The sequence below is a fragment of the Marmota monax genome, unplaced genomic scaffold (assembly GCF_021218885.2).
Source record: "Marmota monax isolate L192 unplaced genomic scaffold, Marmota_monax_Labrador192_F-V1.1 WCK01_AAM20220418_F8-fsc00126, whole genome shotgun sequence".
In the NCBI taxonomy this organism is placed as follows: domain Eukaryota; kingdom Metazoa; phylum Chordata; class Mammalia; order Rodentia; family Sciuridae; genus Marmota; species Marmota monax.
Window position 1 is genome coordinate 3,402,050 of NW_026695245.1, and position 15,103 is coordinate 3,417,152.

Below are 15,103 nucleotides of genomic sequence, written 5' to 3' on the forward strand. Positions count from 1 at the left end.
ACACATACAAATTTTCATTATTAATAAGATTTATTAACAAGTCTGTTTCTCTGTGAAGTTGTTTTCTGAGATGTTTGGTTCATCCTTTTGATCTTGAATCAGAGCTAAGAATTGAGTTGTGTTTTGCTTTTCAAAATATCCAGATGAATATGTTGGTACTTAAAATCACGATTTCTGCAGAATATTTAATAACATTGAACAAATGTTTATTTACATGCAAGTGAAAATGATTTTAAAGAAGTTGGTTTTGAAAATATTTTTTCAAGAAGTAGTTTAAAGACAAAAAATGTTCACTGTGTTCTTTATCTCAGTTTCTCCTTATTCATCTGTCTCATTATTTCATTGTTTTTCTTTCTTTGGCTCCTTTTTAATTTAAGAGACATGATGTAAAACCATTTCTTTTAACACATTTAGTACCTGTCATGCCAAATTCTCAGTACCATGGCGAATACAGAGGAGAAGCTATATTCTCCAACCTGGGGGAAGTAGGGATTACTAGTGAATGGCAGATATGTGCAGAAAGAACAGAGGATGAAGACAAGGAAAGAATTGTGAAAATTAAGCAAAGCATGGAACTAGACAGCCTTGTCGTTCTAAGAAAATAAATGTTGATGTTTCTTTTAAAATCCTATTGCTGACAATGTGAGTATGAAATTATTCCTAAAACCTAGGTGCAGAAGAAAGGACTGAATGGAAGAGCCATGCTTTAAATTTCCAAGGATATATTTTGTAGGAATAAGTACTCTCAGATCTGAAGACAAGTCAGTTTCAATATAATTTAATAATGCTAATGGAACGATTAAAGCACAGTAAAATTAAATGTGGGAAATTATTTTTGTGTATTCTCTTTCATCATTTCAATTAAATGAACAATATTATTTGGACAGAATTGGCCTAACACTTTCACCCATGTCATATGACATTAAAACAAGGAATATACCAGTAAACTATTAAGTAACAGGAAAGAAAGGGACTTCACCAGGTTGGAGTCCTTCCCAAGTTGTTTCATTATGCCTTAAGGACAGTTTTTGTTTAAATAGAATCCTTGTTTAATGTCTCCCATGTCCTAACCAGAAGTTCTGAGAGAGTAGCTTATTAGTTTGAAAAATCTCAGGTTGTGTTGATATCAAACCATAAATGAGATCCACTGCCGGCAACACTCATCCTCCTTGTGCAAAACTGCTTCATGTCTGCTTTTGTCTTGGCTTAATAGAAATAACTTTATACCTGCCTTTCTGTGAAAACCTTTCTATAGTTATGAAGACTATTCCATAAGTAGCTACTTTTCTAGATCACCTTTAAAACCATAATAATTATACAGAAACTAGTAGTAATTTTAAATCTTTTACAGCTCAGACAGAAAGACAAGATGGTTTTTCCTAAAATAGCCACTGTATAACAACATCAGAATTCACTTTATGTTGACAGTTTTTTGCCTGCTAGGCCCTGGACTGAATGTTTCCTGTCACTGATCAAGTCCCATATTAAAAAAAAATTATATATATATATATATATATATATATATATACACACACACACACACACACACATATATATATATATAGAGAGAGAGAGGTAGATAGATATATAGATACACATACATAATCCTGCACACAGGAGTATGTATGTGTTATTGGAACAAAATTTTCACTAACAACACCTACCATTGCTAGATATATTCTATTTCACTTTTTTTAAAATGGTGGTTATATTATCCATTAAATTGAGTTGACAGTTTGCAGTTAATGACACCCAGAGTTTATGAAACACTGCTCTGTATGCATTATCATTATAGCCATGGAACCCCACCAAGACCTTGTGAAATATTAGCATTGTCACTTTATAAGTGGAAACATTAAACTTGGAGAAGTTGGATAGTTACTTGTTCAAGTTTACACAGTCAGTGTGAAGAATCCCAGTTTTATCACTTCTTTCTTCTGTGGCCATGCACAAGTTATTTTATGGGAGTGCTTAATTTATAGAACTGTTTTGAATATTGAATGAGGTGGTGCCCTTTAAGTGATTAACACAGGCTTTAAAATGGAGTAAACATTTACTGAACATTAGCCATTAGTATTCAAACACTTCATCCTGGTAGAGCTCATTTAAAGTTAGCTCAGGGATATTTTGATGTCACAGCACTTCTAAAGTACTGCTTAAAAAACAGAAAAACAAAAGACCCATCCAACTCTGAACTTGAGAATCAATGATCAGTGGTATTTTAAAATGAAATAGGAGTTAAATAAAAATTGTAGACTACTGTTAAGATTCCTGGAGGCACAGGTAAAAAGATTGTTGAAGGGAGAATTCCTCTGTCATGTAAGAAAGGGAACAGAAAGGGCTCAGAGGGCATGGGAATCCTAGAGTCACAAGGGTCCAAAACAGAAATAAGAACAAACCCCTTAAAGAGACCTCTGCTTTGTAGAGTTGCAATCTTGAAATAGATGTGTATAGTTTGTCATTACAGAATTGAAAATTTAAAAAAAAAAAAAACTGTTGGTGGGAGAAACCTTAACCAATATACACAAAAGTTTTTTTAAAAAAGTCATTTCTATAAAAGTCTTGTTTTTTTCTTTAACCTGCAAATGTGGATTAGTGATGTAGTTCAGTGTAGAGCACTTGCCTAGCATGTGTGAGGCCATGGGTTTTATCCCTGCACTTGGGGTAGGGGACAGGAGGCAGGAGAATTAATACCAGCTTTTACACACACACACACACACACACACACACACACACACACACACATTCTGTCCTGGTATCTTAAAGTCTCACAAATTGACAGGAAAACCAGAGATATAAATAGGCAGCTTATAGATGTGTAAATTCAAATATTAATAAACATAGAAAGATGTTCTAACTGAATAGTGGCCAAGGGACAACAAAGTAAAATAGCATGACAGCAACACTTTCTAGCAGGCAGACTGAAAACGTAGACAAAGCACCTGTTGACACCAGTTGCTGATGGAGGGGATGTGGGAAGAAGGGTACCCTCATAGATGATTGGTGAAATAGGAAATTGCTAAAAATTTCTCAGAAAGCAATCTGGCATCTTTGGAAACAGGAGACAGAGATACTTCAGTCTTACTCCTGCTACTCTATCACATAGAATTGAAAGCATCAGATTTAAATAAGAATATAATGTATTGAGATGTTTTGGTTATGTTGTTGGTTTTGGCAAAAGAACAAACAATGAATGCATTTCATGGAGAATGACTATATTTTGATATATATTATTCTTAGGTAATATTATACATTGATTAAAAGAATATTTACCATTTAATCTCAACAGATTCCCATAAGATATAAGTGAGAAAAGCAAGCCATAAAGAATTATGTATAATGAATATTCTGTCCTGGTATCCTAAAGTCAGAAAGTCCTTTTGTACACACATGCATGTTCTGTATGTAACTACTTGGGAACATGGAGAAAATAGAAAAAGAGCTTCTTTATAGCATTGATAATAGAGTGGTAAGCAACAAGAACAGAGGTGATATAGAGTACATAAAAAATTACACCAGGGGGCTGGGGGTAACTCAGTGGAAGAGCACTTGCCTAGCATTTGTGAGGCCCTGAGTTTGGTCCTCATCCCTGCAAAAACAAAAATTTTTAAAAACCCCATCATTCATGATATGCTATTTATGTAAGATTACTTGTGTGCACATGTACATGTGCCTAAAGATATAAGGAAGAAAGATGTGTACACTTGTATCTATCAACTTGAAGGGGTGTACATGATATATTATTTAATGAAAAAGCAGTGTGAGCTATAGGGTAATATTTCAATAAAAATATATATACTTGCATGTGCAGAGAGAAAAATGTGGAAAAGAGCCCCACGTTATTTGTATTGGAGCAGGCAGTAAGACTAGATTTGCTCTTTATCGGTGGATTATTTCGTTTGTTTTATAATAATGTATTATTTAGTAATTTGAAAAATAGCTACATACTTTTTTGCTCATTTGATTATGTATGTGCTTGAGAAGAATGCTTTTTTTTTGTTGTATATGTTTTGGTTTAAATATATAATTTTTTATTCATTAAAAAAATTCAAGAATGAGATTACCAAACTTTGTGAATTAAGACATTTAGCTTTCTTTTGCAGTGACTATTTAATGAATGATGAAGTGTTTTTATCTTGCCCATTAAGACAATTTTGAAAGATAGCTGTTACTTTGTTTCACTTATAAAATATAATGATAATAATCTTCCTAGATAGGTGATACTATACATAGAATCATATTAGACTTGGAGAAAGTAGGTGGTGAACAAAATATTTATAATATACAAATTTCTCTTAACAAAATAGGCAGTTGTCTAGCTGCGTAGCCTTGACTTAGGAGATTTGCCCCAGGTTCTGCAGCGAGGCAGCAGCAGGAGTGTGCTATGGCTCTAGTTCCCATCCCACAGGTTTTGTTTATGTCCTCCATGAAAAAGACTCCCTCATACACACATACCTAAATAATGATTATTTCAGTTCAGTACATATATATGTATATGTGTGTGTATACATGTTTTATTTACATGTGTGTGTGTGTGTAAGATGTTTATTTGGATAGATAGATAGATATCTACATATCTACATACCCAAGGTCCAGAATAACTCATGGTGTGCCTCATGAAAATTAGTGGGCAAACTTGAACAGCAAGGCACATTTGGCACCCATTTTTAGCCCAAGCTTCATTTTGCTTGCCTTTGTTTCATCTACTGTTTTTCTAAGGCTCTTGGTGAGCAAGCAGTGTTGTGGGTACAACCTAGCAATCCATGGAACAGAAAGGCAGTGGGCCTGATGTACAGCAGGTGTAGTGGTCTAGTCTGCAGTTTTCATGAATGTGCAGAGCTGTCCAGCAGAGCCTTTCCTATGGTTTCTGCCAAGTCTCCTTTAAAGACTCGGGGGAAGGGCTGTGTTCTCCTGACTGTGCCTAACTTTTTTTGTAATGAGGATTTGAGCCCCAGCATTCTTTAGTTACACTTCATAAATTCATTTGGTTTGATTTGGAGTCTGCCTACAGCAGTGGGTAGAAAGAAAATAATGGTGGGACATCAAATGGAGCCCTTTCCATCAGAGTGAGAAAACAACTCCAAGGAGACTTTTCATTTAAAACCAGTTACTGTCTTGTTGTGTGGATAGTCATAATGTCATCTGTATAGTCCAAACTAGAACTAGGCATAGCACTGTCAGTCCCTGGTACAGGGTGCTTTCTCTCTGTGTGAAGGGAAAAAAAGGAAGCATAGAATGTAGGATAATGACCCTCAGATCAACTTCAGCGGGAGAGAATCACTAATCTGTGTGCTCAGCCTGAATGTTCTGACTGCTGCCTCTTCTGTGCTGACTTCTGCCTGAACTAAAACCACCACCCAGTGTCAGTGGGAACTTCTCTCCTTTTTCATTTCTTTTTTCTGGTGGAGGGAATGGAATTTTAAAATCTAGAAACATCCTTTTCAATGCCAATCACTTTTTTAAAATGTAATCTTCCTATTTTTTTTTTTTTTGTTACTCTCTTCCCCCTGCTGCTTTAAATAACACTGCAGAAGATGTTACATTTTCTTGATGCTCAAGCTGTAAACTGTTTCAATCTAACTTAGGCGCTCATACTTGAAAAGTTTTTTTTCTTCCCCCACAATCTTCAAAGAGTACATTCCTTTTGTTTTCAGAATTAATTAGAGAACCAGTTTGTCCAATAAAGTAGCCATTTGTGGCTTTTGAGCACTTGAAATGTGACTACTATGAATGAGAAACTGAACCTTTGCCATATCACATTTTAATTGATATAAATTCAATTGTATAATGAAGCAGTATATAATAGTCCATTAAATACAACTATGTTCTGTTAAGAATAGATTTCTCTTTAAATGTTGAAAATACTAGCTAAATTGAGGTACACTCCAAATGTAAAATATACAGTGAATTTTGTAGACAGTATGGAAAAATAAAATATTTCACTAATACTTTTTATGTTGATTACATGTTGAAATGCTAATATTTATATTGGTATAAAAAAACATTAGTTTATTGTGTTCCTTTTTACTTGGTTAATGTGGCTACCACCTTCGTGTTTCTCTGGCAGGCTTTTCAACTCTGGCACAGTTGATATTGGGCCTGGATGATCTTTGTTGTGGGGCTCTCTTGTTCGCTGTAAGAGGTCCAGCAGCACAGCCTCCCCCTGCAAAAGGGCCCTTTCAGGCCCAGCCTCCAGCCTCTGCCTGAAACTCTGCTAGAGGTGAAATCTCTGGGCTCCCATTGTTGGAGTTAATTGCAAGACAGGTCTTTACGTCAGCTATACTAACATGAACTTTCACCAGTAGTCCTAGGTTGCTCGTAAACCAAATTCTTTATGAAAGAGGTAACATCTGCCAACTGGCTTCATAAAGTCCAAAGCTTATTCAACAAATACTTAAACTCCTATTCTGAGTTAGGTGTTGTCCACGGCAGGCTGGGCTGCACAAGGCTACATGATGTGTAAATGATGTTTGAGTTCTTGGGAGTTTACATACCTTTTGGGGCCACGGAGTCAACAGATAAGCAAGAAACCTATGTCACATGTTGATCAGTGCTGTGGAGGATGAAGCAGAGTTGCATAGTACTCTGGTGGAGGGTTTACAGAGATGGTACTGTTACTGCCATCCCAGGCCTGTCCTCTGATACCCCAGAACCTCTTTTGTGCCTAGTATTCCCCAGACCTCCAGTTTCTTTGGGTTCATTTGCCATTTCTTACAAGAGATGTTTTCCAGACACCTTTGCCTAGCCTCTGATAAGTTCTCCTGAGTGGAGGGAATTAAGATTCCTTTTAGATATGGCACCTGGATCTGGATTCCAGTTTGAATTGCCCTTGGAGATATGTTGGGTATTCTGTGCTTTGACAGTCTGCCATTGTACCTGTCCTGGTAGCCCCATGAGGCTATTGACCTAGATTGTGGTCATACCAGGAAGTCTGAACCACAGCTTGTGTATGGTATGCCTGTCCCCAGGCCATTGTTTTCTTGCTGCATCTGATCTGTTTATTGCACACAGTGTGTGGATGTGAGTGAGGGTTTGCACTTGGCTCTGCATGTACTACAGAGAAAATAATACGGATTTTATAATGACCACTTACCCTTTGAAATCCCTTTTCTTTACTCTTCTATCTGTTTGTGCTAGAAGTATACAATGTTTCAGATTGTCTGACTTATAAATGAATAATTTTAATTTTTACAAAATACCACAAAAAGTTATGTGCATAAAAATGAGTATAGAGGATGTTGCCAGGTAGGACACTTGGTGTGGTGATTTCTGAACTGAGAAATGGAATTTCTTGAAATGCCTCCAGAATATTGTTGTTTTTCTTGCTTTTCTGCTCTCCTTGTCTTTAATCAGAGCAGTAGGACACATTTAATGTAAACATTCATAGGGGGAATTATAGCCCTCATTCAGTCTTCACAATGCTTATTTTGGGTTCACAACTTCCTAGATATTTTACGTTTCTGATTTTTTTCATAGTCAGGAGATAGAAAATTTAGCTTACATATATCAGAATAGTGTTTTATACATGCACATGGTGGATAATGGCAGAGATCTGTATTGCTTATAACCATTGTTCATATCACAGAGATCAGTAGTCTTGGAAAATGGGGAATGTGATTTAAATACCATCTGTGGCCATTTATCCAGCAGATTGGTTAGATGACATATCTGCCAAATGAGCAGCGTTTGTTCCTGACAAACCAAAAGAATTTTACAATAGAGAATTTTAAGTAATATTGTTTATTTTAAAATTTCAAATTTTATTAACTTTTATAGTCAAATTAATGTTTAACGTAGAAGTTCTTTTAGAAGGTACATATCTTTGTTTAATATTGTCTTTAATATTTCACATACATATTTTCGAGGCCACAGGAAAACTGTCATCCCTTGCCATAACTGGAAAAAGAATGAATTGTTATTCAGTGTTTTAAAAAGTTGGTGTGAGCATCTCTTGCCCTCCTGACCTGTGATGCTGCTCTGCTTATCTGTGGAAACGGACTCAGCACCCTGCCCACCACCAGGCCTGCCGTGCCTGGACTGTGATGTGCTGTTTAACCAAGCCACAGAACTTCTGCTGCTGATAGCCACCATCCCTCTGGCTACTTCCAAACCTCTGCAGCAGCTTCAAGGGTGCTCTTTCTGTCAAGGTTTATTTAGTAAAGGATTTTCCAATATGTTCAGAGTTGCTCAATTTTGTTCAGTGTCATTGTCCTGGAAGTGCTATATGTGATTTGGGACCTAAATTTTACTTTAATATTTTACTTACATATTTTCGAAGGCATTTTCCCATTTAATTTCATAAAAATCTTTAGGTTCTGTGATGGTATTTTATTTACACTGTTTGGAAGCTAGAACACAATTATTTGTTAAATATCTGAGTATAGCAGGTGTGCTCTTGAATCATAACAACTGTGTTAGATGTGCCAATGCATAAAGGATAGTGTCCCTCTGAGGTGATTCAGACTGCTGGACCCCAAGAATTGAGAAAGACTTAACAGAATCTGGGTCATGCTACGATGAAGACAGAGGGCCTGCTGATTTGCTGCAGAACTTTTCATGGTCCAGAATAGCAGTGAACAGGCAGAACCCTAGATTGACTGTTTTGCCCTGTCTGTGACAATGCACATTTTATAAGTGTCTTTACATGTGTGCCTCCATCCCATATTAATGACAACAGGTTTCCCTTTCCAACGTCAATGGCATTAAAATGAACTCTTTTTCTTTTCTTTTTTCAGAACAAGTTTGCCCTCTCCCATGTTTTCCAGAAACGACTTCAGTATCTGGAGCATCCTCAGAAAATGTATTGGAATGGTAAATTAGCTGTCTGTTCCATCATATGGCATTAAGCAGATAGAGGTGTGATTGCATATCCTTTGGAAGGGACTCTTAAACAGCTTGCATGAAAATAATGCACAGCAATGTTTATAGAAACCTGTGAGAGTCAAAAACCTCAGAAGGTCTTAAGATCAGTTTTCCTGACGGAATTTGAACTACTCTTTATGCCAGTTAATATGGCTTTAATGTGACATTTCTTTACAAGAAAATAAGAAAAAAGCTCTTTTTTTCCTATTGTCACAACACATTTTTATATTCGCATAAACTTATTCAGAAATTTGTTCAAAGAACAGATCTTCCACCACATTGGTAGTGTATGATTTCACTTATACTCCTGTGCACCAAGTTAAGTTTTGTACTTTGGATTTGTAAGTGTGGCATGTTAAACGTTTGGAATATGTCTCTTGCTTCATTATCTGTGCAGGTGGGTTTGATCTTGGGGGACCATGGGGAAATGGCAACTTTTCCCATTATATTACTCCCTGAATTCTCTTTAAGGTAGTGGTCAACACTTCTTAGGCTAGAATTCTGAGTAAAATTCTCTTAATTCCTCTTAGTGTAACTACCCAGAAAGATGAAAATTTTAAAATGTGGGTCCTGAGATGCCAGGGAATCTTCTATACATTACCTTGTTAAACGTTGGAATTTACTCCCAGAACTTTCCCTGCATGGAGAAGTAGAGTCAACTTCTGAACATGTCCTTCTGATGCTTGAAATCTTTTAAGTGCTGATGTGCCACTTCAGCGTTTTTCAGTGGCCTCTGTTCTCTGAGTAGGGTGATATCATCTGAGACTTCCAAAGGTTGTTTCCAAGGAGCTCTAATTCCAGATACATTCCTTTTAAACAAATGTTTTCCAACTCCTGAATGGAAAATAATTTAAACTTTGTACACCGATAATGAAGGCTTTGATCCCAGCTGAACCATTTCCTTGAGACGATGGGTCAGTTGTGGTACCTTCCTGGGTGGTGCTGCCTCCTGTGTGAAACCAGAATTTAGGTGCATTGAGAAATGGATGATTTCTCAACTATCGGCACTTAACTACAGCTGAGAGAAGACTTGGGCTCTAAAAGTACTTTTTCAGTAGGACAAAGCAAATGCACATAGATAAATACATAGGTAAATTATACATTGTTAGTCACTTTGGGACTGAAAATTTCAAGACAAAAAAAATATATTGTTGTCAATATTTTTCAAACCCTTAATAAATGTATTTACTTTTACAAAGCAGCATGCAATTATGTATATATGTATGTGCCTAAAATTAAAATCATTTTCACAAATGAATACTCATCCTTTACTCAAATAATATTTTCTACTCGATTTAAATAGCATTAAATTGAGAAACAATTGTTCTTACTACCTATAGATTTGGTACCACATCTAAGGCCATTTGGTCAAAGGAGTGTATAGAAATGTCAAATGTGGCTTAGTCTTTTTGTCCATCATGGAAAATACAGTTTTCTGTGTTTCTCAATATGTCTAATATATGTGCTTTTCAAACATTCTGAATTGGGATTAGTCATTTTTTAAAAACTTTCCAGTTATGTTAGAACATATCTGTCATTCTTTGAAAGATACTTTTTGTTTTTAGGTACAGAATTATTTGTGTGAGGAAGTGTTGGTGGCAGAGCGGTGAGCATAGCTGTCTTCAGAATTATCTGTGCAAATAAACACTTGTACTGAATCATAAATAAAATAAAGCAAATAAAAACACAACAGTTTGAGTTGAAAAGGTTTCACAGGATATTTTGAAACCTCTACCTGTAGAACTTACTAAAAGCATGGGGGAAAAGCTTCCGGGGAAATAGTGTCTTTGGAAACAGCTCTCTGCTGAGGTTTATAAGAGACCAACATTCTAGAGGATTATTAATGTTGAATGAAAGGAAATACCCCAGCACTTGGAGGTGGTGTTCTTTGGGCATTGTCCTTCATAGGATCCTCTCTCCTAGGCAACAAAAAGAATCAGAAGGGCTAAGGGCTGGGCAGCAGTAGAGATTTTTAAAGAGATATCTTGAATAGAAATACAAATGTTATCACAACAGCAAAATTTTAAAAAGTTAACTTTTGGTATCAGATTCTTCTAATATCTGCCTGTTTCCACAAAACAGGTCATAATTTTGAAAATAGTAGTATCCATAGGTTATAATACACTTAAAATGAAGACTTTTAAAAAAATCCTCTTTGAGTCACCCCCCTTATACATTCATACAAAAAAAAATTGTGCTGTGAATGGATAATTATGAATGTAATGCACTCCACTGTTGTCATCTATGTAAGAAATAAATTTAAAAAAGAAAGAAAAAAATCCTCGATTTCATATTCATGATTCCATTACAGCTATTAATCCAAATACTTCATTTCAGATCGTTTTGTGGGGTCAGTCTCTGTTACAGAAGTCATACATACATACCCTTCAGCTGTAATCTCTATTTCCTTAGCTTATCGACCCAGTTATTTAATTTAGCAAGAGATCAGGAAATGTTATTTTGAACCTTCTCTGCTCATGCCATCACTGTCAGCAGCACAGTCAGAGCATCCCTAACCAGCAGCCCCACTATGCAGCATTGAATTGGGGTTCCATCCCAGTTTCTAAAACAGTACCCTGTTTATGGTATGATGATATAGTTTGATGGTGTAGTGTCATTTAAAATATATGACTTTTAAAACTCACAATAGATGTTTCTCTGCCAGGTATGGTGTAGGTCTAATTTTGTTTCAGGAAGGGAGGAGGTCATTGTTTCTTCTTCAGGCATTTGTCCACCAGGGCCTATGGCATTCTCCAGCAAGGCTCACCATCTCTCCTTCCACTTCCACATACATGCACATTTTGCTTTCCTTGTTTCCAAAAAGCACGTAGAGACTCAGGTTTCCCCAAACTGATGGCGTACTTCTTTTCTTCTTCTAATGTTTGGGATGGGATTATGTTACCAACCTGTTGGATTATACTCCAGGAAATAAATACTTTACGTAACTGGAATTCAACCCTAAATCTCCTTGTGGTTAAAGCTTCTAAACAAATTCCCAACATCGTACTAATACTGATGTTGGCTGATTGTTATAAGCCTTTGTTCTTTATTTTCTTACTTCCATTGTCCTTTTTCTGAAAGACTTCTTAATCCCAAAGCCCAGTTCTAGTGTTTCACTTATTTTCTTTCTTCTCTCCATCCTTTGCTCTAGTGCTTTCTCTGCAGGGTTGATCTAGAGATTAGGTTATGTGGAAACCAGTACCAGAATCTAGGTGCAAAATTTGAGTAGGTGCTCACACCCAGGGATTCGCCAGTACCAACCTTGTGTTTGTTAATAGAAGCTTAGTGCGGAATTATTTTAAGAGAAGAGAAGAGGTCAGCTATATATTGAATACTGACTTTTTACAATAAAAGTGTTGTAACACTCTTTTGAAGTATCCAGTAGAATCCAGATAACAACAGAGATTTGATTGCTACAATAGTTCTATTGAGGAGATACTGAGCAAGCTGTTTTTTAATAGGTGGAAAGTTATTGTTCTGTTTTCCCCTGTAACTCATATTTCCATTCCTTATTTCCCATAGAATATTATCCTAATTTCATTTTATATTTCTGAAGGTTTTTTATTGACTACTATCACAAAAATAAGTATAAAAGTTAAGATTCATAAATCTGTATCTTTGACCATAAGACTTTTTAGTACTAAAAGATTCTTTGCATCATTGTTCTTATAAATTTTAGAATATGAGTGATCAAGACTGCAAACACAAATTCATGAAAATATTAACATAAAAGGTAAAATGCTGGGGTTGGGGTTTTAACTCAGTGGTTGAGCACTGGCCTCACATGTGTGAGGCACTGGGTTTGTTCCTCAGCACCACATAAAAATAAATTATACATTGTATCCAGCTACAACTAAAATATATTTTTAAAAAGGTAAAATGCTGTTTATGTATTAGTAAAAAGTTGGGTTTTTTTTCTGTTATGTTTAGATATGAGATGCCTGATACTTCCTGCTAGAATGAGACAGGGTTTTCATTATGTTCTTGCTTTCTTAATAGATGTGAGAATTGAAAAACCTTGCTCACATTAATAGACAGATGGGAGTAGGAGTTCTTTGGTTTTTTTTTTTTTTTAATATTTAGCAATGTCACTCAGTTCTTTGACCCCTTCCCATCTGTATGCCAAAAATCAGATTGTTGTCAAAAATAATTTTTTATGATTCTTAAGCTAAAAACTCAATTAGACTGCATTGTGTTAAGAAATTTTTGTGGCAAACCCTAACATGGAGAAGGTTTTGTTCCCTTCCATTACATTTGGGGACTTCATGGGACATGTACCAGAGAAGCTCTACCAGGGTTCTCAGATCTTGACTGTTGCTATTTCCTTTCAGTTATTCATACCTTGCAGTATTAAGAAGGGTTTGAGAAAATTGAAGTATATTTTTTTTTGCTGAGTACACCTTTGCCAATGTAATATTTTTTGATGAAATGCTTTTATCGCACCATGAACTTTACAATATTCCCTTCAAAGCTGTGAATCTAGCTTATCCACTTGATGCAGAATGTCCGCCATATAACCACAGGCCCAAACTTCACACCCAGAAATGCCATCAGCTCAGAGTGCCTATCAGACAGGTGTGATGCTATTATTAGATTTAAATAAACATATTAGTGTATGTCACTATGACAACTGCCCCATTCTTGAATTCTGACTCTAGATAGATATAGCACAAGATAAGATTGAAGCTTGGGCCAAGTCTGGTGTGTTATAAATACTGACTTGAGAGACAGGACGGAAGAAGCAAGGTAGTTGAAATTTGGCATCATCACCACCCCACTCTATCGTCCTCTAAAATTAGAATATCCCACAACAGGGCACACTGGCCATAAAAACCTGTTTATAATGTTCTTTCCCTTAATCGAAACGAGGAGACTGTGGATCTCCAATGTAATCAATGTGCCTTGTGTAAAAGATGCTCCACTCACATAGTACTATGCTTCTATACCTCTCTTCATTTGGTGCTTTGGAGGCTTTTTCACTTCATAGAAAAAATACTTTGCTATAATTCAGGATGATAGCAGGTGTGTCTTTTCCTTTTTTTAAGTAACAGTGGACCACCAGGCTCAGCATGGAACATGGGTGCAGGCAAAGTCCTAAGTCAGCCAGCATTTAGCAAAGTGTGCATGTCGGGTTGAGTGTCTGGAAGTGGATTTCCATAAAACCACAAATGCCACAGGAAGACTGATGCAGTGCAAAGCTTCTACCAGGGCTTCCCTTGTTCTTCCACATTCCTGTCTAGCAGATGTCCAGCATTAGGTTTAGTGCCTCCAGCAGGAGGGTTCACACCACCTCCTAGCTCTGACATGCAGCTGCTAGACAGGAAGGATAGGGAAGGAATAGCTTTACGTTTGTTATCTTTTGCCTCGTGTGTGTGTGTGTGTGTGTGTGTGTGTGTTCATTCATGCACAAGCCTTTCTTCCCTGTTTTTCTACTGGTTGCATCAAGGTCTGAATTACACATACCCCTTTCTTGTCCTATAGTGTCTTTGTTTCTGTGGCATGTCTTCTGCTCACCTCTCATGTCCCTACTGGACTATTCTGGAAGAGCTGAGAAGAGAAGCACTGGTGTGAACAGCAGCAGAAGACATTAGGGCATCAGGCTTTATTCAAACTGTCCATCCTGAGTTGTACCTGGAGTGCCTTGCAATGTCTTAGTGTCATTGTGTGGGGTATAATCAGTATTCAGATGCCAGGACCTCTCACCCAATCATCAACTACTGGATGCTAGACATCTTTGCTATTCAACAGCCCCCCTCCCCACCCTGCATGGGAAAGAGGCAGTTGACCCTCCAAGGACCTTAAATGTAAGGAGGGTGAATTTTTACTGCCTCTGCAGCTATGGGAGGCAGTGTTGTGGAGGAAAGAGCCAGTACCACCTTCTTCTCAAAGAAGGCACAGTGCCTTCCAAGGAACAGCCAAGACTGCTGCCAGTACCTGATTATGAGTGAGTGAGGAGTCCACGAGTCCACCGAGTACTTGGGTCTCAGCCCTGGGTGAGCACCCTGCCCACCGCTACTGCCTGGGTCACAGAGCAGACAGGCTCACCCTAACACCTGAATTCACTTTTGTCTTCAAAGCATAGGTCTTACGGATTTGCACATTTGGAGGTTAAAGTGGTAGACTTTACATGTAGGAAATATCTTCCATTTCAGTTGAGCTCAAATTTGGCCTTGTTTTCAGGTCATTTTTATAGTGCTGAAGCAGCCTTCCCTCTCTGTTTTTCTTCAGTTTGTCAGCTGAT

At 37.0% G+C, this 15,103-nt stretch overlaps 1 protein-coding gene across 11 annotated transcripts in view; it reads left to right on the forward strand.

Annotated features, from left to right (window-relative positions):
- Osbpl1a (oxysterol binding protein like 1A) overlaps positions 1 to 15,103 on the forward strand; it is a 220,357-nt gene that overhangs the window by 177,170 nt on the left and 28,084 nt on the right. For 10 of the 11 annotated variants that reach the window (XM_058578262.1, XM_046433512.2, XM_046433521.2 and 7 more), the window contains one exon: positions 8,736 to 8,811. The exons of the other annotated variant lie outside the window; for it this stretch is intronic. In XM_058578262.1, coding sequence (XP_058434245.1) covers positions 8,736 to 8,811 — 76 coding nt within the window. The remainder of the gene's footprint in view (positions 1 to 8,735; positions 8,812 to 15,103) is intronic. 11 annotated transcript variants of the gene reach the window in all.